Source organism: Oncorhynchus mykiss, chromosome 3, assembly GCF_057628025.1.
Source record: "Oncorhynchus mykiss isolate SJ-2025 chromosome 3, ASM5762802v1, whole genome shotgun sequence".
NCBI classification, from domain to species: Eukaryota; Metazoa; Chordata; class Actinopteri; order Salmoniformes; family Salmonidae; genus Oncorhynchus; species Oncorhynchus mykiss.
In genome coordinates, this window is record NC_143024.1 from 94,984,415 (window position 1) to 95,007,082 (window position 22,668).

General features: G+C 49.8%; 1 protein-coding gene across 10 annotated transcripts in view; it reads left to right on the forward strand.

Annotated features, from left to right (window-relative positions):
- pard3bb (par-3 family cell polarity regulator beta b) overlaps positions 1-20,630 on the forward strand; it is a 539,900-nt gene extending 519,270 nt beyond the window's left edge. For all 10 annotated transcript variants that reach the window (XM_090230480.1, XM_090230482.1, XM_090230481.1 and 7 more), the window contains one exon: positions 17,896-20,630. In XM_090230480.1, the coding sequence (XP_090086606.1) occupies positions 17,896-18,361 (466 nt within the window). In that variant the 3' untranslated portion in view covers positions 18,362-20,630. The remainder of the gene's footprint in view (positions 1-17,895) is intronic.
- The last annotated feature ends 2,038 nt before the right edge of the window (positions 20,631-22,668 follow it).

A 22,668-nucleotide genomic window follows, 5' to 3' on the forward strand; every position in this document is an offset into this window, starting at 1 on the left:
GAGGGCTCAGGAGAAGAGCAGCAGTCAGTCAGTCAGTCAGTATGAGGAATCAGGAGAAGAGCAGCAGTCAGTCAGTCAGTATGAGGGCTCAGGAGAAGAGCAGCAGTCAGTCAGTCAGTATGAGGGCTCAGGAGAAGAGCAGCAGACAGTCAGTATGAGGGATCAAGAGAAGAGCAGCAGTCAGTCAGTCAGTCAGTCAGTATGAGGAATCAGGAGAAGAGCAGTCAGTCAGTCAGTCAGTCAGTCAGTATGAGGCATCAGGAGAAGAGCAGTCAGTCAGTCAGTATGAGGGATCAGGAGAAGAGCAGCAGTCAGTCAGTATGAGGGATCAGGAGAAGAGCAGCAGTCAGTCAGTCAGTCAGTCAGTCAGTATGAGGGATCAGGAGAAGAGCAGTCAGTCAGTCAGTATGAGGGATCAGGAGAAGAGCAGCAGTCAGTCAGTATGAGGGATCTGGAGAAGAGCAGCAGTCAGTCAGTCAGTATGAGGGATCAGGAGAAGAGCGCAGTCAGTCAGTCAGTATGAGGAATCAGGAGAAGAGCAGTCAGTCAGTCAGTATGAGGGATCAGGAGAAGAGCAGCAGTCAGTCAGTATGAGGGCTCAGGAGAAGAGCAGCAGTCAGTCAGTCAGTATGAGGAATCAGGAGAAGAGCAGTCAGTCAGTCAGTCAGAATGAGGGATCAGGAGAAGAGCAGCAGTCAGTCAGTCAGTATGAGGGATCAGGAGAAGAGCAGGAGTCAGTCAGTCAGTATGAGGGATCAGGAGAAGAGCAGCAGTCAGTCAGTATGAGGGATCAGGAGAAGAGCAGCAGTCAGTCAGTCAGTCAGTCAGTATGAGGGATCAGGAGAAGAGCAGCAGTCAGTCAGTATGAGGGCTCAGGAGAAGAGCAGCAGTCAGTCAGTCAGTCAGTATGAGGAATCAGGAGAAGAGCAGCAGTCAGTCAGTCAGTATGAGGGATCTGGAGAAGAGCAGCAGTCAGTCAGTCAGTATGAGGGATCAGGAGAAGAGCAGCAGTCAGTCAATATGAGGGCTCAGGAGAAGAGCAGCAGTCAGTCAGTATGAGGGCTCAGGAGAAGCGCAGCAGTCAGTCAGTATGAGGGCTCAGGAGAAGAGCAGTCAGTCAGTCAGTATGAGGGATCTGGAGAAGAGCAGCAGTCAGTCAGTCAGTATGAGGGATCAGGAGAAGAGCAGCAGTCAGTCAGTCAGTATGAGGAATCAGGAGAAGAACAGTCAGTCAGTATGAGGGATCAGGAGAAGAGCAGCAGTCAGTCAGTATGAGGGCTCAGGAGAAGAGCAGCAGTAAGGCCGTATGAGGGCTCAGGAGAAGAGCAGCAGTCAGTCAGTATGAGGGCTCAGGAGAAGAGCAGTCAGTCAGTCAGTATGAGGGATCTGGAGAAGAGCAGCAGTCAGTCAGTCAGTCAGTATGAGGGATCAGGAGAAGAGCAGCAGTCAGTCAGTATGAGGGATCAGGAGAAGAGCAGCAGTCAGTCAGTCAGTCAGTATGAGGAATCAGGAGAAGAGCAGTCAGTCAGTCAGTATGAGGGATCAGGAGAAGAGCAGCAGTCAGTCAGTCAGTATGAGGGATCAGGAGAAGAGCAGCAGTCAGTCAGTCAGTATGAGGGATCAGGAGAAGAGCAGCAGTCAGTCAGTCAGTATGAGGGATCAGGAGAAGAGCAGCAGTCAGTCAGTATTAGGGATCAGGAGAAGAGCAGCAGTCAGTCAGTCAGTCAGTCAGTATGAGGGATCTGGAGAAGAGCAGCAGTCAGTCAGTCAGTATGAGGGATCAGAAGAGCAGCAGTCAGTCAGTATTAGGGATCAGGAGAAGAGCAGCAGTCAGTCAGTATGAGGGCTCGGGAGAAGAGCAGCAGTCAGTCAGTCAGTCAGTATGAGGAATCAGGAGAAGAGCAGTCAGTCAGTCAGTCAGTATGAGGGATCAGGAGAAGAGCAGCAGTCAGTCAGTATGAGGGCTCGGGAGAAGAGCAGCAGTCAGTCAGTCAGTCAGTATGAGGAATCAGGAGAAGAGCAGCAGTCAGTCAGTCAGTATGAGGGCTCAGGAGAAGAGCAGCAGTCAGTCAGTCAGTATGAGGGCTCAGGAGAAGAGCAGCAGACAGTCAGTATGAGGGATCAAGAGAAGAGCAGCAGTCAGTCAGTCAGTCAGTATGAGGAATCAGGAGAAGAGCAGTCAGTCAGTCAGTATGAGGCATCAGGAGAAGAGCAGTCAGTCAGTCAGTATGAGGGATCAGGAGAAGAGCAGCAGTCAGTCAGTATGAGGGCTCAGGAGAAGAGCAGCAGTCAGTCAGTCAGTATGAGGAATCAGGAGAAGAGCAGCAGTCAGTCAGTCAGTATGAGGGCTCAGGAGAAGAGCAGCAGTCAGTCAGTCAGTATGAGGGCTCAGGAGAAGAGCAGCAGACAGTCAGTATTAGGGATCAAGAGAAGAGCAGCAGTCAGTCAGTCAGTCAGTATTAGGGATCAAGAGAAGAGCAGCAGTCAGTCAGTCAGTCAGTATGAGGAATCAGGAGAAGAGCAGTCAGTCAGTCAGTCAGTCAGTATGAGGCATCAGGAGAAGAGCAGTCAGTCAGTCAGTATGAGGGATCAGGAGAAGAGCAGCAGTCAGTCAGTCAGTCAGTATGAGGAATCAGGAGAAGAGCAGTCAGTCAGTCAGTATGAGGAATCAGGAGAAGAGCAGTCAGTCAGTCAGTATGAGGGATCAGGAGAAGAGCAGCAGTCAGTCAGTATGAGGGATCAGGAGAAGAGCAGCAGTCAGTCAGTCAGTATGAGGGATCAGGAGAAGAGCAGCAGTCAGTCAGTCAGTATGAGGGATCAGGAGAAGAGCAGCAGTCAGTCAGTCAGTATGAGGGATCAGGAGAAGAGCAGCAGTCAGTCAGTATTAGGGATCAGGAGAAGAGCAGCAGTCAGTCAGTCAGTCAGTCAGTATGAGGGATCTGGAGAAGAGCAGCAGTCAGTCAGTCAGTATGAGGGATCTGGAGAAGAGCAGCAGTCAGTCAGTATGAGGGCTCGGGAGAAGAGCAGCAGTCAGTCAGTCAGTCAGTATGAGGAATCAGGAGAAGAGCAGTCAGTCAGTCAGTCAGTATGAGGGATCAGGAGAAGAGCAGCAGTCAGTCAGTATGAGGGCTCGGGAGAAGAGCAGCAGTCAGTCAGTCAGTCAGTATGAGGAATCAGGAGAATAGCAGCAGTCAGTCAGTCAGTATGAGGGCTCAGGAGAAGAGCAGCAGTCAGTCAGTCAGTATGAGGGCTCAGGAGAAGAGCAGCAGACAGTCAGTATGAGGGATCAAGAGAAGAGCAGCAGTCAGTCAGTCAGTCAGTATGAGGAATCAGGAGAAGAGCAGTCAGTCAGTCAGTATGAGGCATCAGGAGAAGAGCAGTCAGTCAGTCAGTATGAGGGATCAGGAGAAGAGCAGCAGTCAGTCAGTATGAGGGCTCAGGAGAAGAGCAGCAGTCAGTCAGTCAGTATGAGGAATCAGGAGAAGAGCAGCAGTCAGTCAGTCAGTATGAGGGCTCAGGAGAAGAGCAGCAGTCAGTCAGTCAGTATGAGGGCTCAGGAGAAGAGCAGCAGACAGTCAGTATGAGGGATCAAGAGAAGAGCAGCAGTCAGTCAGTCAGTCAGTATGAGGAATCAGGAGAAGAGCAGTCAGTCAGTCAGTCAGTCAGTATGAGGCATCAGGAGAAGAGCAGTCAGTCAGTCAGTATGAGGGATCAGGAGAAGAGCAGCAGTCAGTCAGTATGAGGGATCAGGAGAAGAGCAGCAGTCAGTCAGTCAGTCAGTATGAGGGATCAGGAGAAGAGCAGTCAGTCAGTCAGTATGTGGGATCAGGAGAAGAGCAGCAGTCAGTCAGTATGAGGGATCTGGAGAAGAGCAGCAGTCAGTCAGTCAGTATGAGGGATCAGGAGAAGAGCGCAGTCAGTCAGTCAGTATGAGGAATCAGGAGAAGAGCAGTCAGTCAGTCAGTATGAGGGATCAGGAGAAGAGCAGCAGTCAGTCAGTATGAGGGCTCAGGGGAAGAGCAGCAGTCAGTTAGTCAGTATGAGGAATCAGGAGAAGAGCAGTCAGTCAGTCAGTCAGAATGAGGGATCAGGAGAAGAGCAGCAGTCAGTCAGTCAGGATGAGGGATCAGGAGAAGAGCAGGAGTCAGTCAGTCAGTATGAGGGATCAGGAGAAGAGCAGCAGTCAGTCAGTATGAGGGATCAGGAGAAGAGCAGCAGTCAGTCAGTATGAGGGCTCAGGAGAAGAGCAGCAGTCAGTCAGTCAGTCAGTATGAGGAATCAGGAGAAGAGCAGCAGTCAGTCAGTCAGTATGAGGGATCTGGAGAAGAGCAGCAGTCAGTCAGTCAGTATGAGGGATCAGGAGAAGAGCAGCAGTCAGTCAATATGAGGGATCAGGAGAAGAGCAGCAGTCAGTCAGTCAGTCTGAGGAATCAGGAGAAGAGCAGTCAGTCAGTCAGTATGAGGGATCTTGAGAAGTGCATCTTAACAAGGTCCTTTGCTGTTGTTCTGGGATTGATTTGCACTTTTTGCACCAAAGTACGTTCGTCTCTAGGAGACAGAATGCGTCTCCTTCCTGAGCGGTATGACGGCTGCGTGTTCCCATGGTGTTTATACTTGTGTACTATTGTTTATACAGATGAACATGGTACCTTCAGGCGTTTGAAAATTGCTCCCGAGGATGAACCAGACATGTGGAGGTCTAAAAACAATTTCAGTCTGACGACCCACTGACGGCCCACTGACAACCCACTGACGACCCACTGACGACCCACTGACGGCCCACTGACAACCCACTGACGACCCACTGATGAACCACTGACGACCCACTGTCGACCCACTGACGGCCCACTGACAACCCACTGACGACCCACTGATGAACCACTGACGACCCACTGTCGACCCACTGACAAACCACTGACGACCCACTGACGACCCACTGACGGCCCACTGACAACCCACTGACGACCCACTGATGAACCACAGACGACCCACTGTCGACCCACTGACGGCCCACTGACAACCCACTGACGACCCACTGATGAACCACTGACGACCCACTGTCGACCCACTGACGACCCACTGACAAACCACTGACGACCCACTGACGACCCACTGACGACCCACTGACGGCACACTGACAACCCACTGACGACCCACTGATGAACCACTGACGACCCACTGTCGACCCACTGACGGCCCACTGACAACCCACTGACGACCCACTGATGAACCACTGACGACCCACTGACGGCCCACTGACGACCCACTGATGAACCACTGACGACCCACTGACGACCCACTGACGACCCACTGACGGCACACTGACAACCCACTGACGACCCACTGATGAACCACTGACGACCCACTGTCGACCCACTGACGGCCCACTGACAACCCACTGACGACCCACTGATGAACCACTGACGACCCACTGACGGCCCACTGACGACCCACTGATGAACCACTGACGACCCACTGACGACCCACTGACGGCCCACTGACAACCCACTGACGACCCACTGATGAACCACTGACGACCCACTGTCGACCCACTGACGGCCCACTGACAACCCACTGACGATCCACTGACGAACCACTGACGACCCACTGACGGCCCACTGACGACCCACTGATGAACCACTGACGACCCACTGACGACCCACTGACGACCTATTAGTGGCCAAGTTGGCAGGACCTACTGACGGCACTACAGCAGTGCACTTGCTTCAGGTTTCTAGTTAGTCTGAATCAAGAAGTAGGGTGAAGTTGCTCCTAGATGCTGGTCTTCAGTCAGTTTAGCATTAACTAATGTTTAAAGGGTTGTTCTGTAGCTCAGCTTGTAGAGCATGGCCCTATACAATGACAGGATAGTGGGTTTGGGAAGGGGAATATCATCTGTAGGGGAAGCTGATCCTAGATCTGTAGGGGAAGGGGAAGCTGATCCTAGATCTGTAGGGGAAGCTGATTCTAGATCTGTAGGGGAAGCTGATCCTAGTTCTGTAGGGGAAGCTGATCCTAGTTCTGTACGGGAAGGGGAAGCTGATCCTAGATCTGAAGGGGAAGGGGAAGCTGATCCTAGTTCTGTAGGGGAAGCTGATCCTAGTTCTGTAGGGGAAGGGGAAGCTGATCCTAGATCTGAAGGGGAAGGGGAAGCTGATCCTAGTTCTGTAGGGGAAGCTGATCCTAGTTCTGAAGGGGAAGGGGAAGCTAATCCTAGATCTGTAGGGGAAGCTGATCCTAGATCTGAAGGGGAAGCTGATCCTAGATCTGAAGGGGAAGCTGATCCTAGATCTGAAGGGGAAGCTGATCCTAGATCTGAAGGGGAATGGGAAGCTGATCCTAGATCTGAAGGGGAAGGGGAAGCTGATCCTAGTTCTGTAGGGGAAGGGGAAGCTGATCCTAGATCTGAAGGGGGAGGAGAAGCTGATCCTAGATCTGAAGGGGAAGGGGAAGCTGATCCTAGATCTGAAGGGGAAGGGGAAGCTAATCCTAGTTCTGTAGGGGAAGGGGAAGCTGATCCTAGATCTGAAGTGGAAGCTGATCCTAGATCTGAAGGGGAAGCTGATCCTAGATCTGAAAGGGAAGCTGATCCTAGATCTGTAGGGGAAGCTGATCCTAGATCTGTAGGGGAAGCTAATCCTAGATATGAAGGGGAAGCTGATCCTAGATCTGTAGGGGAAGGGGAAGCTGATCCTAGATCTGTAGGGAAAGCTGATCCTAGATCTGTAGGGGAAGCTAATCCTAGTTCTGTAGGGGAAGCTGATCCTAGATCTGTAGGGGAAGGGAAAGCTGATTCTAGATCTGTAGGGGAAGAAGAAGCTGATCCTAGATCTGTAGGGGAAGGGGAAGCTGATCCTAGATCTGAAGGGGAAGCTGATCCTAGATCTGAAGTTGAAGGGGAAGCTGATCCTAGTTCTTTAGGGGAAGGGGAAGCTGATCCTAGATCTGTAGGGGAAGCTGATCCTAGATCTGAAGGGAAAGGGGCAGCTGATCCTAGATCTGAAGGGGAAGCTGATCCTAGATCTGAAGGGGAAGGGGAAGCTGATCCTAGTTCTGTAGGGGAAGCTGATCCTAGTTCTGAAGGGGAAGCTGATCCTAGATCTGAAGGGAAGGGGAAGCTGATCCTAGATCTGTAGAGGAAGCTGATCCTAGTTCTGTAGGGGAAGCTGATCCTAGATCTGTAGGGGAAGCTGATCCTAGATCTGGTGTGGAAGCTAATCCTAGATCTGAAGGGGAAGCTGATCCTAGATCTGTAGGGGAAGGGGAAGCTGATCCTAGATCTGTAGGGGAAGCTGATCCTAGTTCTGTAGGGGAAGCTGATCCTAGTTCTGTAGGGGAAGGGGAAGCTGATCCTAGATCTGAAGGGGAAGGGGAAGCTGATCCTAGTTCTGTAGGGGAAGCTGATCCTAGTTCTGAAGGGGAAGGGGAAGCTAATCCTAGATCTGTAGGGGAAGCTGATCCTAGATCTGAAGGGGAAGCTGATCCTAGATCTGAAGGGGAAGCTGATCCTAGATCTGAAGGGGAAGCTGATCCTAGATCTGAAGGGGAATGGGAAGCTGATCCTAGATCTGAAGGGGAAGGGGAAGCTGATCCTAGTTCTGTAGGGGAAGGGGAAGCTGATCCTAGATCTGAAGGGGGAGGAGAAGCTGATCCTAGATCTGAAGGGGAAGGGGAAGCTGATCCTAGATCTGAAGGGGAAGGGGAAGCTAATCCTAGTTCTGTAGGGGAAGGGGAAGCTGATCCTAGATCTGAAGTGGAAGCTGATCCTAGATCTGAAGGGGAAGCTGATCCTAGATCTGAAAGGGAAGCTGATCCTAGATCTGTAGGGGAAGCTGATCCTAGATCTGTAGGGGAAGCTAATCCTAGATATGAAGGGGAAGCTGATCCTAGATCTGTAGGGGAAGGGGAAGCTGATCCTAGATCTGTAGGGAAAGCTGATCCTAGATCTGTAGGGGAAGCTAATCCTAGTTCTGTAGGGGAAGCTGATCCTAGATCTGTAGGGGAAGGGGAAGCTGATTCTAGATCTGTAGGGGAAGAAGAAGCTGATCCTAGATCTGTAGGGGAAGGGGAAGCTGATCCTAGATCTGAAGGGGAAGCTGATCCTAGATCTGAAGTTGAAGGGGAAGCTGATCCTAGTTCTTTAGGGGAAGGGGAAGCTGATCCTAGATCTGTAGGGGAAGCTGATCCTAGATCTGAAGGGAAAGGGGCAGCTGATCCTAGATCTGAAGGGGAAGCTGATCCTAGATCTGAAGGGGAAGGGGAAGCTGATCCTAGTTCTGTAGGGGAAGCTGATCCTAGTTCTGAAGGGGAAGCTGATCCTAGATCTGAAGGGAAGGGGAAGCTGATCCTAGATCTGTAGAGGAAGCTGATCCTAGTTCTGTAGGGGAAGCTGATCCTAGATCTGTAGGGGAAGCTGATCCTAGATCTGGTGTGGAAGCTAATCCTAGATCTGAAGGGGAAGCTGATCCTAGATCTGTAGGGGAAGGGGAAGCTGATCCTAGATCTGTAGGGGAAGCTGATCCTAGTTCTGTAGGGGAAGCTGATCCTAGTTCTGTAGGGGAAGGGGAAGCTGATCCTAGATCTGAAGGGGAAGGGGAAGCTGATCCTAGTTCTGTAGGGGAAGCTGATCCTAGTTCTGAAGGGGAAGGGGAAGCTAATCCTAGATCTGTAGGGGAAGCTGATCCTAGATCTGAAGGGGAAGCTGATCCTAGATCTGAAGGGGAAGCTGATCCTAGATCTGAAGGGGAAGCTGATCCTAGATCTGAAGGGGAATGGGAAGCTGATCCTAGATCTGAAGGGGAAGGGGAAGCTGATCCTAGTTCTGTAGGGGAAGGGGAAGCTGATCCTAGATCTGAAGGGGGAGGAGAAGCTGATCCTAGATCTGAAGGGGAAGGGGAAGCTGATCCTAGATCTGAAGGGGAAGGGGAAGCTAATCCTAGTTCTGTAGGGGAAGGGGAAGCTGATCCTAGATCTGAAGTGGAAGCTGATCCTAGATCTGAAGGGGAAGCTGATCCTAGATCTGAAAGGGAAGCTGATCCTAGATCTGTAGGGGAAGCTGATCCTAGATCTGTAGGGGAAGCTAATCCTAGATATGAAGGGGAAGCTGATCCTAGATCTGTAGGGGAAGGGGAAGCTGATCCTAGATCTGTAGGGAAAGCTGATCCTAGATCTGTAGGGGAAGCTAATCCTAGTTCTGTAGGGGAAGCTGATCCTAGATCTGTAGGGGAAGGGGAAGCTGATTCTAGATCTGTAGGGGAAGAAGAAGCTGATCCTAGATCTGTAGGGGAAGGGGAAGCTGATCCTAGAGCTGAAGGGGAAGCTGATCCTAGATCTGAAGTTGAAGGGGAAGCTGATCCTAGTTCTTTAGGGGAAGGGGAAGCTGATCCTAGATCTGTAGGGGAAGCTGATCCTAGATCTGAAGGGAAAGGGGCAGCTGATCCTAGATCTGAAGGGGAAGCTGATCCTAGATCTGAAGGGGAAGGGGAAGCTGATCCTAGTTCTGTAGGGGAAGCTGATCCTAGTTCTGAAGGGGAAGCTGATCCTAGATCTGAAGGGAAGGGGAAGCTGATCCTAGATCTGTAGAGGAAGCTGATCCTAGTTCTGTAGGGGAAGCTGATCCTAGATCTGTAGGGGAAGCTGATCCTAGATCTGGTGTGGAAGCTAATCCTAGATCTGAAGGGGAAGCTGATCCTAGATCTGTAGGGGAAGGGGAAGCTGATCCTAGATCTGTAGGGGAAGCTGATCCTAGTTCTGTAGGGGAAGCTGATCCTAGATCTGTAGGGGAAGCTGATCCTAGATCTGTAGGGGAAGCTAATCCTAGATCTGAAGGGGAAGCTGATCCTAGATCTGTAGGGGAAGGGGAAGCTGATCCTAGATCTGTAGGGGAAGCTGATCCTAGATCTGTAGGGGAAGTTGATCCTAGATCTGTAGGGGAAGCTGATCCTAGTTCTTTAGGGGAAGGGGAAGCTGATCCTAGATCTGAAGGGGAAGCTGATCCTAGTTCTTTAGGGGAAGGGGAAGCTGATCCTAGATCTGAAGGGGAAGCTGATCCTAGATCTGAAGGGGAAGCTGATCCTAGATCTGAAGGGGAAGGGGCAGCTGATCCTAGATCTGAAGGGGAAGCTGATCCTAGATCTGAAGGGGAAGGGGAAGCTGATCCTAGTTCTGTAGGGGAAGCTGATCCTAGTTCTGAAGGGGAAGCTGATCCTAGATCTGAAGGGGAAGGGGAAGCTGATCGTAGATCTGAAGGGGAAGGGGAAGCTGATCCTAGATCTGAAGGGGAAGCTGATCCTAGATTTGAAGGGGAAGGGGAAGCTGATCCTAGATCTGAAGGGGAAGCTGATCCTAGATCTGAAGGGGAAGCTGATCCTAGATCTGAAGGGGAAGCTGATCCTAGATCTGTAGGGGAAGCTAATCCTAGATCTGAAGGGGAAGCTGATCCTAGATCTGAAGGGGAAGCTGATTGTAGATCTATAGGGGAAGGGGAAGCTGATCCTAGATCTGTAGGGGAAGAGGAAGCTGATCCTAGATCTGTAGGGGAAGGGGAAGCTGATCCTAGATCTGAAGGGGAAGGGGAAGCTGATCCTAATTCTTTAAGGGAAGGGGAAGCTGATCCTAGATCTGAAGGGGAAGCTTATCCTAGATCTGAAGGGGAAGGGGAAGCTGATCCTAGTTCTGTAAGGGAAGTTGATCCTAGTTCTGAAGGGGAAGCTGATCCTAGATCTGAAGGGGAAGGGGAAGCTGATCTAGATCTGTAGGGGAAGCTGATCCTAGTTCTGTAGGGGAACCTGATCCTAGATCTGTAGGGGAAGCTGATCCTAGTTCTTTAGGGGAAGGGGAAGCTGATCCTAGATCTGAAGGGGAAGCTGATCCTAGATCTGAAGGGGAAGGGGAAGCTGATCCTAGTTCTGTAGGGGAAGGGGAAGCTGATCCTAGATCTGAAGGGGAAGGAGAAGCTGATCCTAGATCTGAAGGGGAAGGGGAAGCTGATCCTAGTTCTGTAGGGGAAGGGGAAGCTGATCCTAGATCTGAAGGAGAAGCTGATCCTAGATCTGAAGGGGAAGGGGAAGCTGATCCTAGTTCTGTAGGGGAAGCTGATCCTAGTTCTGAAGGGGAATCTGATCCTAGATCTGAAGGGGAAGGCGAAGCTGATCCTAGATCTGTATGGGAAGCTGATCCTAGTTCTGAAGGGGAAGGGGCAGCTGATCCTACATCTGAAGGGGAAGGGGCAGCTGATCCTACATCTGAAGGGGAAGGGGCAGCTGATCCTAGATCTGAAGGGGAAGCTGATCTGTGACCATCCTACTGTCCTAAACATCCTACTGTCCTTATCATCCTACTGTCCTGACCATCCTACTGTCCTAACCATGCTACTGTCCTGACCATCCTACTGTCCTAACCATCCTACTGTCCTGACCATGCTACTGTCCTAACCATCCTACTGTCCTGACCATGCTACTGTCCTGACCATCCTACTGTCCTGACCATGCTACTGTCCTGACCATCCTACTGTCCTGACCATCCTACTGTCCTGACCATGCTACTGTCCTGACCATCCTACTTTCCTGACCATCCTACTGTCCTGACCATGCTACTGTCCTAACCATCCTACTGTCCTAACCATCCTACTGTCCTGACCATCCTACTGTCCTGACCATGCTACTGTCCTGACCATGCTACTGTCCTGATCATCCTACTGTCCTGACCATCGTACTGTCCTGACCATCGTACTGTCCTGACCATGCTACTGTCCTGACCATCCTACTGTTCTAACCATCCTACTGTCCTGACCATGCTACTGTCCTGACCATACTACTGTCCTAACCATCCTACTGTCCTGACCATGCTACTGTCCTGACCATCCTACTGTCCTGACCATCCTACTGTCCTGACCATCGTACTGTCCTGACCATCCTACTGTCCTGACCATCCTAATGTCCTGACCATCCTACTGTCCTGACCATCCTACTGTCCTGACCATGCTACTGTCCTGACCATGCTACTGTCCTGACCATCCTACTGTCCTGACCATGCTACTGTCCTGACCATCGTACTGTCCTGACCATCGTACTGTCCTGACCATCGTACTGTCCTGACCATCCTACTTTCCTGACCATCCTACTGTCCTGACCATCCTATCGTCCTGACCATCGTACTGTCCTGACCATCCTACTGTCCTGACCATCCTACTGTCCTGACCATCGTACTGTCCTGACCATCCTACTGTCCTGACCATCCTACTGTCCTGACCATCGTACTGTCTTGACCATCGTACTGTTCTGACCATCCTACTGTCCTGACCATGCTACTGTCCTGACCATGCTACTGTCCTGACCATGCTACTGTCCTAACCATGCTACTGTCCTGACCATCCTACTGTCCTGACCATCCTACTGTCCTGACCATGCTACTGTCCTAACCATCCTACTGTCCTGACCATGCTACTGTCCTATTCATGCTACTGTCCTGACCATGCTACTGTCCTGACCATGCTACTGTCCTGACCATGCTACTGTCCTAACCATGCTACTGTCCTGACCATGCTACTGTCCTAACCATGCTACTGTCCTGACCATCCTACTGTCCTGACCATGCTACTGTCCTGACCATGCTACTGTCCTGACCATCCTACTGTCCTGACCATCCTACCGTCCTGACCATGCTACTGTCCTGACCATCCTACTGTCCTGACCATGCTACTGTCCTGACCATGCTGCTGAAGGGGAAGCTGATCCTAGATCTGAAGGGGAAGGGGCAGCTGATCCTAGATCTGAAGGGGAAGGGGAAGCTGATCCTAGTTCTTTAAGGGAAGGGGAAGCTGATCCTAGATCTGAAGGGGAAGCTGATCCTAGATCTGAAGGGGCAGGGGCAGCTGATCCTAGATCTGAAGGGGAAGCTTATCCTAGATCTGAAGGGGAAGGGGAAGCTGATCCTAGTTCTGTAGGGGAAGTTGATCCTAGTTCTGAAGGGGAAGCTGATCCTAGATCTGAAGGGGAAGGGGAAGCTGATCCTAGATCTGTAGGGGAAGCTGATCCTAGTTCTGTAGTGGAACCTGATCCTAGATCTGTAGGGGACGCTGATCCTAGTTCTTTAGGGGAAGGGGAAGCTGATCCTAGATCTGAAGGGGAAGCTGATCTTAGATCTGAAGGGGAAGGGGAAGCTGATCCTAGTTCTGTAGGGGAAGCTGATCCTAGTTCTGAAGGGGAAGCTGACCCTAGATCTGTTGGGGAAGCTGATCCTAGTTCTGTAGGGGAAGCTGACCCTAGATCTGTTGGGGAAGCTGATCCTGGTTCTGTAGGGGAAGCTGATCCTAGTTCTGTATGGGAATGGGAAGCTGATCCTAGATCTGAAAGGGAAGGGGAAGCTGATCCTAGATCTGAAGGCGAAGGGGAAACTGATCCTAGATCTGTAGGGGAAGGGGAAGCTAGTCCTAGATCTGTAGGGACTGTTCCTAGATCTGAAGGGGAAGCTGATCCTAGATCTGAAGGGGAAGCTGATCCTAGATCTTAAGGGGAAGGGGAAGCTGATCCTAGATCTGTAGGGGAAGGGGAAGCTGATCCTAGATCTGTAGGGGAAGCTGATCCTAGTTCTGAAGGGGAAGGGGAAGCTAATCCTAGATCTGTAGGGACTGTTCCTAGATCTGAAGGGGAAGCTGATCCTAGATCTGAAGGGGAAGCTGATCCTAGATCTGAAGGGGAAAGGGAAGCTGATCCTAGTTCTGTAGGGGAAGGGGAAGCCTATCCTAGTTCTGTAGGGGAAGGGGAAGCTGGTCCTAGATCTGAAGGGGAAGCTGATCGTAGATCTGAAGGGGAAGCTGATCCTAGATCTGTAGGGGAAGCTGATCCTAGATCTGTAGGGGAAGCTAATCCTAGATCTGAAGGGGAAGCTGATCCTATATCTGTAGGGGAAGGGGAAGCTGATCCTAGATCTGTAGGGGAAGCTGATCCTAGATCTGTAGGGGAAGCTGATCCTAGTTCTGTAGGGGAAGCTGATCCTAGTTCTGTAGGGTAAGGGGAAGCTGATCGTAGATCTGAAGGGGAAGGGGAAGCTGATCCTAGATCTGAAGGGGAAGCTGATCATAGATCTGAAGGGGAAGGGGAAGCTGATCCTAGATCTGAAGGGGAAGCTGATCCTAGATCTGAAGGGGAAGCTGATCCTAGATCTGAAGGGGAAGCTGATCCTAGATCTGTAGGGGAAGCTAATCCTAGATCTGAAGGGGAAGCTGATCCTAGATCTGAAGGGGAAGCTGATCCTAGATCTGAAGGGGAAGCTGATCCTAGCTCTGAAGGGGAAGGGGAAGCTGATCCTAGATCTAAAGGGGAAGGGGCAGCTGATCCTAGATCTGAAGGAGAAGCTGATCCTAGATCTGAAGGGGAAGGGGAAGCTGATCCTAGTTCTGTAGGGGAAGCTGATCCTAGTTCTGAAGGGGAATCTGATCCTAGATCTGAATGGGAAGGCGAAGCTGATCCTAGATCTGTATGGGAAGCTGATCCTAGTTCTGTAGGGGAAGGGGAAGCTGATCCTAGATCTGAAGGGGAGGCTGATCTGTGACCATCCTACTGTCCTAAACATCCTACTGTCCTGATCCTCCTACTGTCCTGACCATCCTACTGTCCTAACCATGCTACTGTCCTGACCATCCTACTGTCCTAACCATCCTACTGTCCTGACCATGCTACTGTCCTAACCATCCTACTGTCCTGACCATGCTACTGACCTGACCATCCTACAGTCCTGACCATGCTACTGTCCTGACCATCCTACTGTCCTGACCATCCTACTGTCCTGACCATGCTACTGTCCTGACCATACTACTGTCCTGACCATGCTACTGTCCTAACCACCCTACTGTCCTGACCATCCTACTGTCCTGACCATCCTACTGTCCTAACCATCCTACTGTCCTGACCATCCTACTGTCCTGACCATCCTACTGTCCTAACCATCCTACTGTCCTGACCATCCTACTGTCCTGACCATGCTACTGTCCTGACCATGCTACTGTCCTGATCATCCTACTGTCCTGACCATTGTACTGTCCTGACCATCGTACTGTCCTGACCATGCTACTGTCCTGACCATCCTAGTGTCCTAACCATCCTACTGTCCTGACCATGCTACTGTCCTGACCATACTACTGTCCTAACCATCCTACTGTCCTGACCTTGCTACTGTCCTGACCATCCTACTGTCCTGACCATCCTACTGTCCTGACCATCGTACTGTCCTGACCATCCTACTGTCCTGACCATCCTACTGTCCTGACCATGCTACTGTCCTGACCATCCTACTGTCCTGACCATGCTACTGTCCTGACCATGCTACTGTCCTGACCATCCTACTGTCCTGACCATCCTACTGTCCTGACCATCGTACTGTCCTGACCATCCTACTGTCCTGACCACCGTACTGTCCTGACCATCCTACTGTCCTGACCATCCTACTGTCCTGACCATCGTACTGTCCTGACCATCCTACTGTCCTGACCATCGTACTGTCCTGACCATCGTACTGTCCTGACCATCCTACTGTCCTGACCATCCTACTGTCCTGACCATCGTACTGTCTTGACCATCGTACTGTTCTGACCATCCTACTGTCCTGACCATCCTACTGTCCTGACCATGCTACTGTCCTGACCATGCTACTGTCCTAACCATGCTACTGTCCTGACCATCCTACTGTCCTGACCATGCTACTGTCCTAACCATGCTACTGTCCTGACCATGCTACTGTCCTGACCATCCTACTGTCCTGACCATGCTACTGTCCTGACCATGCTACTGTCCTGACCATGCTACTGTCCTGACCATCCTACTGTCCTGACCATCGTACTGTCCTGACCATCCTACTGTCCTGACCATCGTACTGTCCTGACCATCCTACTGTCCTGACCATCCTACTGTCCTGACCATCGTACTGTCCTGACCATCCTACTGTCCTGACCATCGTACTGTCCTGACCATCGTACTGTCCTGACCATCCTACTGTCCTGACCATCCTACTGTCCTGACCATCGTACTGTCTTGACCATCGTACTGTTCTGACCATCCTACTGTCCTGACCATCCTACTGTCCTGACCATGCTACTGTCCTGACCATGCTACTGTCCTAACCATGCTACTGTCCTGACCATCCTACTGTCCTGACCATCGTACTGTCCTGACCATCGTACTGTCCTGACCATCCTACTGTCCTGACCATCCTACTGTCCTGACCATGCTACTGTCCTGACCATGCTACTGTCCTGACCATGCTACTGTCCTAACCATCCTACTGTCCTGACCATGCTACTGTCCTGACCATGCTACTGTCCTATTCATGCTACTGTCCTGACCATCCTACTGTCCTGACCATGCTACTGTCCTGACCATGCTACTGTCCTGACCATGCTACTGTCCTAACCATGCTACTGTCCTGACCTTGCTACTGTCCTAACCATGCTACTGTCCTGACCATCCTACTGTCCTGACCATCCTACTGTCCTGACCATGCTACTGTCCTGACCATGCTACTGTCCTGACCATGCTACTGTCCTGACCATGCTACTGTCCTGACCATCCTACTGTCCTAACCATGCTACTGTCCTGACCATCCTACTGTCCTGACCATGCTACTGTCCTGACCATGCTACTGTCCTGACCATCCTACTGTCCTGACCATCCTACTGTCCTGACCATCCTACTGTCCTGACCATGCTACTGTCCTGACCATGCTGCTGTCCTGACAATCCTACTGTCCTGACCATGCTACTGTCCTGACCATCCTACTGTCCTGACCATGCTACTGCCCTGACCATCCTACTGTCCTGACCATCCTACTGTCCTGACCATCCTACTGTCCTGACCATGCTACTGTCCTGACCATCCTACTGTCCTGACCATCCTACTGTCCTGACCATCGTACTGTCCTGACCATCGTACTGTCCTGACCATCCTACTGTCCTGACCATCCTACTGTCCTGACCATCCTACTGTCCTGACCATGCTACTGTCCTGACCATGCTACTGTCCTATTCATGCTACTGTCCTGACCATCCTACTGTCCTGACCATGCTACTGTCCTGACCATGCTACTGTCCTGACCATGCTACTGTCCTAACCATGCTACTGTCCTGACCTTGCTACTGTCCTAACCATGCTACTGTCCTGACCATCCTACTGTCCTGACCATGCTACTGTCCTGACCATGCTACTGTCCTGACCATGCTACTGTCCTAACCATGCTACTGTCCTGACCTTGCTACTGTCCTAACCATGCTACTTTCCTGACCATCCTACTGTCCTGACCATGCTACTGTCCTGACCATCCTACTGTCCTGACCATCCTACTGTCCTGACCATCCTACTGTCCTGACCATGCTACTGTCCTGACCATCCTACTGTCCTGACCATCCTACTGTCCTGACCATGCTACTGTCCTGACCATCCTACTGTCCTGACCATGCTACTGTCCTGACCATGCTACTGTCCTGACCATCCTACTGTCCTGACCATCCTACTGTCCTGACCATCATACTGTCCTGACCATCCTACTGTCCTGACCATCCTACTGTCCTGACCATGCTACTGTCCTGACCATCCTACTTTCCTGACCATCCTACTGTCCTGACCATCCTACTGTCCTGACCATGCTACTGTCCTGACCATCCTACTGTCCTGACCATCCTACTGTCCTGACCATTCTACTGTCCTGACCATGCTACTGTCCTGACAATCCTACTGTCCTGACCATCCTACTGTCCTGACCATCGTACTGTCCTGACCATCCTACTGTCCTGACCATCCTACTGTCCTGACCGTGCTGCTGTTCTTCTTCTTGTTTTAAATATGTTTTGTTGTAGACTTCTGCTTCGTGTTCTTCATCATCATCGTCTTCTTTTGTGTTTTCTTTCAGGCGTGGCCCAATGGATCCTTCTGAGGGGTACCCATTACAGCAGACAGGCTGGGTTGGTCACTACCCTGGCCCCCAACCATCCTACCCCAATCCCAACTACCCCCCCAGAGTAGACCCCAACTACCCCCCCAGAGTAGACCCCAACAACCCCCCTAGGGTTGACCCCAACTACCCAACAAGGGTTGACTCCAACTACCCCCCCAGAGAGAACCCCAACTATCCCCCCAGGGGTGACCCCCGCCAGGCCGACCCAGGGTACTACCACCCTCCTCCTCTACGCCAGGACGTCCCCCCGTCCCCCACTCTGCCCCTCCGAACCCCCCGTTATGACACCATGAACCGTGGTGGAGGAGGAGGAGGAGGAGGGTATCGCCAGGCCAGCCCAGAGAGGTTCGCCTACGTTGGGGAGGGACCGGCCCGTCACAATGATCCACGCCAGAAGAACCCCATGACTGCTGCTGTGTAGAGCCCGACTGGGATCAGTGGCTGTATGGAGTTCTGACCTAGGATCGGGTCCCCCCCCCCCCTTTCATGTAGTCTCAATCATTTGGATCAAAAAGGCTAAACTGATCGTAGATCAGCGGTGTGAGTGTTTTGATTGATACAGGCCCTTGGTCTGGTCCAGTAACTATAACTACAGTATCTGTCTGTCTAACTTTCTGCAACAGCCAATCAGACAGGGTTGTGACCACTATGGCTAGCTGTTGAACAACCACGTGTTTTATACACTATAGTGGCAGTGTCTTAATTACTGTGTGGACGGTAGATGATCAAATTAATCTGTACCTCAGAACATTCCGTACACACACACACACACACACACACACAGGAAGGAGCACCGAGCATTCTGGGAATTTCAACCACTACACTACATGTTGTATCAGCTTTTATATTGCGTTGTTTTAACCTGATAATGCAGCTCCATAATGTCGTACTCTTTCTCTGTTTTATCCTGATAATGCAGATCCATAATGTCATAATCTTTCTCTGTTTTATCCTGATAATGCAGATCCATAATGTCCTAATCTTTCTCTGTTTTATCCTGATAATGCAGATCCATAATGTCCTAATCTTTCTCGTTTTATCCTGATAATGCAGATCCATAATGTCATAATCTTTCTCTGTTTTATCCTGCTAATGCAGATCCATAATGTCCTTATCTTTCTCTGTTTTATCATGATAATGCAGATCCATAATGTCCTAATCTTTCTCGGTTTTATCCTGCTAATGCAGATCCATAATGTCATAATCTTTCTCGGTTTTATCCTGATAATGCAGATCCATAATGTCATAATCTTTCTCTGTTTTATCCTGCTAATGCAGATCCATAATGTCATAATCTTTCTCTGTTTTATCCTGCTAATGCAGATCCATAATGTCATAATCTTTCTCTGTTTTTTCCTGCTAATGCAGATCCATAATGTCCTTAGCTTCCACTGTACGGCTACTTCCCAAATGGTATCCTCTTCTCTATATATAGAGCACTACTTTGAGCCTTTGTGGTCCTGTAAATGAGGTCAAACATTGTGCACTATATATATATATATATATATAGGGAGTAGGGTGCCATTTGTGACAGAACCAATCATTCACCACGTATTTACTTTAGGCTAATGAAGGGTATTTTAGCTCTATAAGTCGTTAATGTCTGATTATTATCATTAGGTAGAGAAGGCAGTAATCATACAATTATTATTTTATTATTTTACTGAAACATACAGTAGGATATGAAATTATCTCTGTCTTTGTCCAGACAGGAGAGAGATGTGGTTATGGAAGAGGAGATAATTGGAAGGAGAGAGGAGAGGAGAAGATGGGGGAGGACAGGAGAGGAGAGGAGAAGATGGGGGAGGACAGGAGAGGAGAGGAGAAGATGGGGGAGGACAGGAGAGGAGAGGAGAAGATGGGGGAGGACAGGAGAGGAGAGGAGAAGATGGGGGAGGACAGGAGAGGAGAGGAGAAGATGGGGGAGGACAGGAGAGGTGTTCTGAGGTCTTGGCAGGAAGGCGGGAGAAGAAAGGGAGGCCAAGACTGTTGGGGTGTTTTCCTCCCTCTCTCTCTCTCTCTCCCCTCTCTCTCTCTCTCTCTCTCTGTCTCTCTCTCTCTCCCTCTCTCTCTTTCTCTCGATCTCACTGTCTCTCTCTCTCTCTCTCTCTCTCTCTCTATCTTTCTCTCTCTCTCTCTCTCCCTCTCTCTCTCTCTCTCTCTCTCTCTCCCTGTCTCTCTCCCTGTCTCTCTCTCTCTCTCCCTGTCTCTCTCTCTCCCTGTCTCTCTCTCTGTCTCTTTCTCCCCCTCTCTCACGCTGTCTCTCTCCCCCCTCTCTCTCCCTGTCTCTCTCTCAATCTCATCACTCTTCCATGGATTAGCATGGAGAGAGAAAGAGAGACCACGGTACAGTCTGAAAGGTCTCTTTTTCAAACCCCTGGTTTGTGGTTTGATTGTGATGTGAACATTGCATGAGATCGTCTTCATGCCTGCGCTAAACATGTTTTAGGATCTTAGATGGTGTTAATGTAGTTATTTTAACGTTAGTTAGACAGAGGTTCCAATGTAAAAGGTACTGTTGGTACTCACAGAAGGCCAAGATCTGAGGGAACGAACAATAACTGTATTCCTGAACAAAACACGACACAATTTTTTTTTTTTATAAATCGAATGTCATGTATCATTAATAAGCATACCATTTTATGCATGTTTTATAACAGATTTTGCATTAAATAATCATGTTTAAAACACATTAGAAGTTAAGTGTCATTACTCACTATAGGGTTTTGGTCTAAAGTCGTGCACTATATAGGGCTCTGGTCTAGTCTAAAGTAGTGCACTATATAGGGAATAGGGCTCTGGTCTATAGTAGTGCACTATATAGGGAATAGGGCTCTGGTCTATAGTAGTGCACCATATAGGGAATAGGGCTCTGGTCTATAGTAGTGCACTATATAGGGAATAGGGCTCTGGTCTATAGTAGTGCACTATATAGGGAATAGGGCTCTGGTCTAAAGTAGTGCACTATATAGAGAATAGGGCTCTGGTCTAAAGTAGTGCACTATATAGAGAATAGGGCTCTGGTCTATAGTAGTGCACTATATAGAGAATAGGGCTCTGGTCTATAGTAGGGTACTATATAGTGAATAGGGCTCTGGTCTATACAAGTGCACTATATAGGGAATAGGCTCTGGTCTGAAGTAGTGCACTATATAGGGAATAGGGCTCTGGTCTATAGTAGTGCACTATATAGGGAATAGGGCTCTGGTCTATACAAGTGCACTATATAGGGAATAGGGCTCTGGTCTATAGTAGTGCACTATACAGGGAATAGGGCTCTGGACTAAAGTAGTGCACTATATAGGGAATAGGGCTCTGGTCTAATGTAGTGCACTATACAGGGAATAGGGCTCTGGACTAAAGTAGTGCACTATACAGGGAATAGGGCTCTGGACTAAAGTAGTGCACTATATAGGGAATAGGGTTCTGGTCTATAGTAGTGCACTATATAGGGAATAGGGCTCTGGACTAAAGTAGTGCACTATACAGGGAATAGGGCTCTGGACTAAAGTAGTGCACTATATAGGGAATAGGGTACTGGTCTATAGTAGTGCACTATATAGGGAATAGGGCTCTGGTCTAAAGTCGTGCACTATATAGGGCTCTGGTCTAGTCTAAAGTAGTGCACTATATAGGGAATAGGGCTCTGGTCTATAGTAGTGCGCTATATAGGGAATAGGGCTCTGGTCTAATGTAGTGCTCTATATAGGGAATAGGGCTCTGGTCTAAAGTAGTGCACTATATAGGGAATAGGGTTCTGGTCAAAAGTAGTGCACTATATAGGGAATAGGGTTCTGGTCTATAGTAGTGCACTATATAGGGAATAGGGTACTGGTCTATAGTAGTGCACTATATAGGGAATAGGGCTCTGGTCTAAAGTAGTGCACTATATTGGGAATAGGGCTCTGGTCTATAGTAGTGCACTATATAGGGAATAGGGCTCTGGTCTATAGTAGTGCACCATATAGGGAATAGGGCTCTGGTCTATAGTAGTGCACTATATAGGGAATAGGGCTCTGGTCTATAGTAGTGCACTATATAGGGAATAGGGCTCTGGTCTAAAGTAGTGCACTATATAGAGAATAGGGCTCTGGTCTAAAGTAGTGCACTATATAGAGAATAGGGCTCTGGTCTATAGTAGTGCACTATATAGAGAATAGGGCTCTGGTCTATAGTAGGGTACTATATAGTGAATAGGGCTCTGGTCTATACAAGTGCACTATATAGGGAATAGGCTCTGGTCTGAAGTAGTGCACTATATAGGGAATAGGGCTCTGGTCTATAGTAGTGCACTATATAGGGAATAGGGCTCTGGTCTATACAAGTGCACTATATAGGGAATAGGGCTCTGGTCTGAAGTAGTGCACTATATAGGGAATAGGGCTCTGGTCTAATGTAGTGCACTATACAGGGAATAGGGCTCTGGACTAAAGTAGTGCACTATACAGGGAATAGGGCTCTGGACTAAAGTAGTGCACTATACAGGGAATAGGGCTCTGGTCTAAAGTAGTGCACTATACAGGGAATAGGGCTCTGGACTAAAGTAGTGCACTATACAGGGAATAGGGCTCTGGACTAAAGTAGTGCACTATATAGGGAATAGGGCTCTGGTCTAATGTAGTGCACTATACAGGGAATAGGGCTCTGGACTAAAGTAGTGCACTATACAGGGAATAGGGCTCTGGACTAAAGTAGTGCACTATATAGGGAATAGGGTTCTGGTCTATA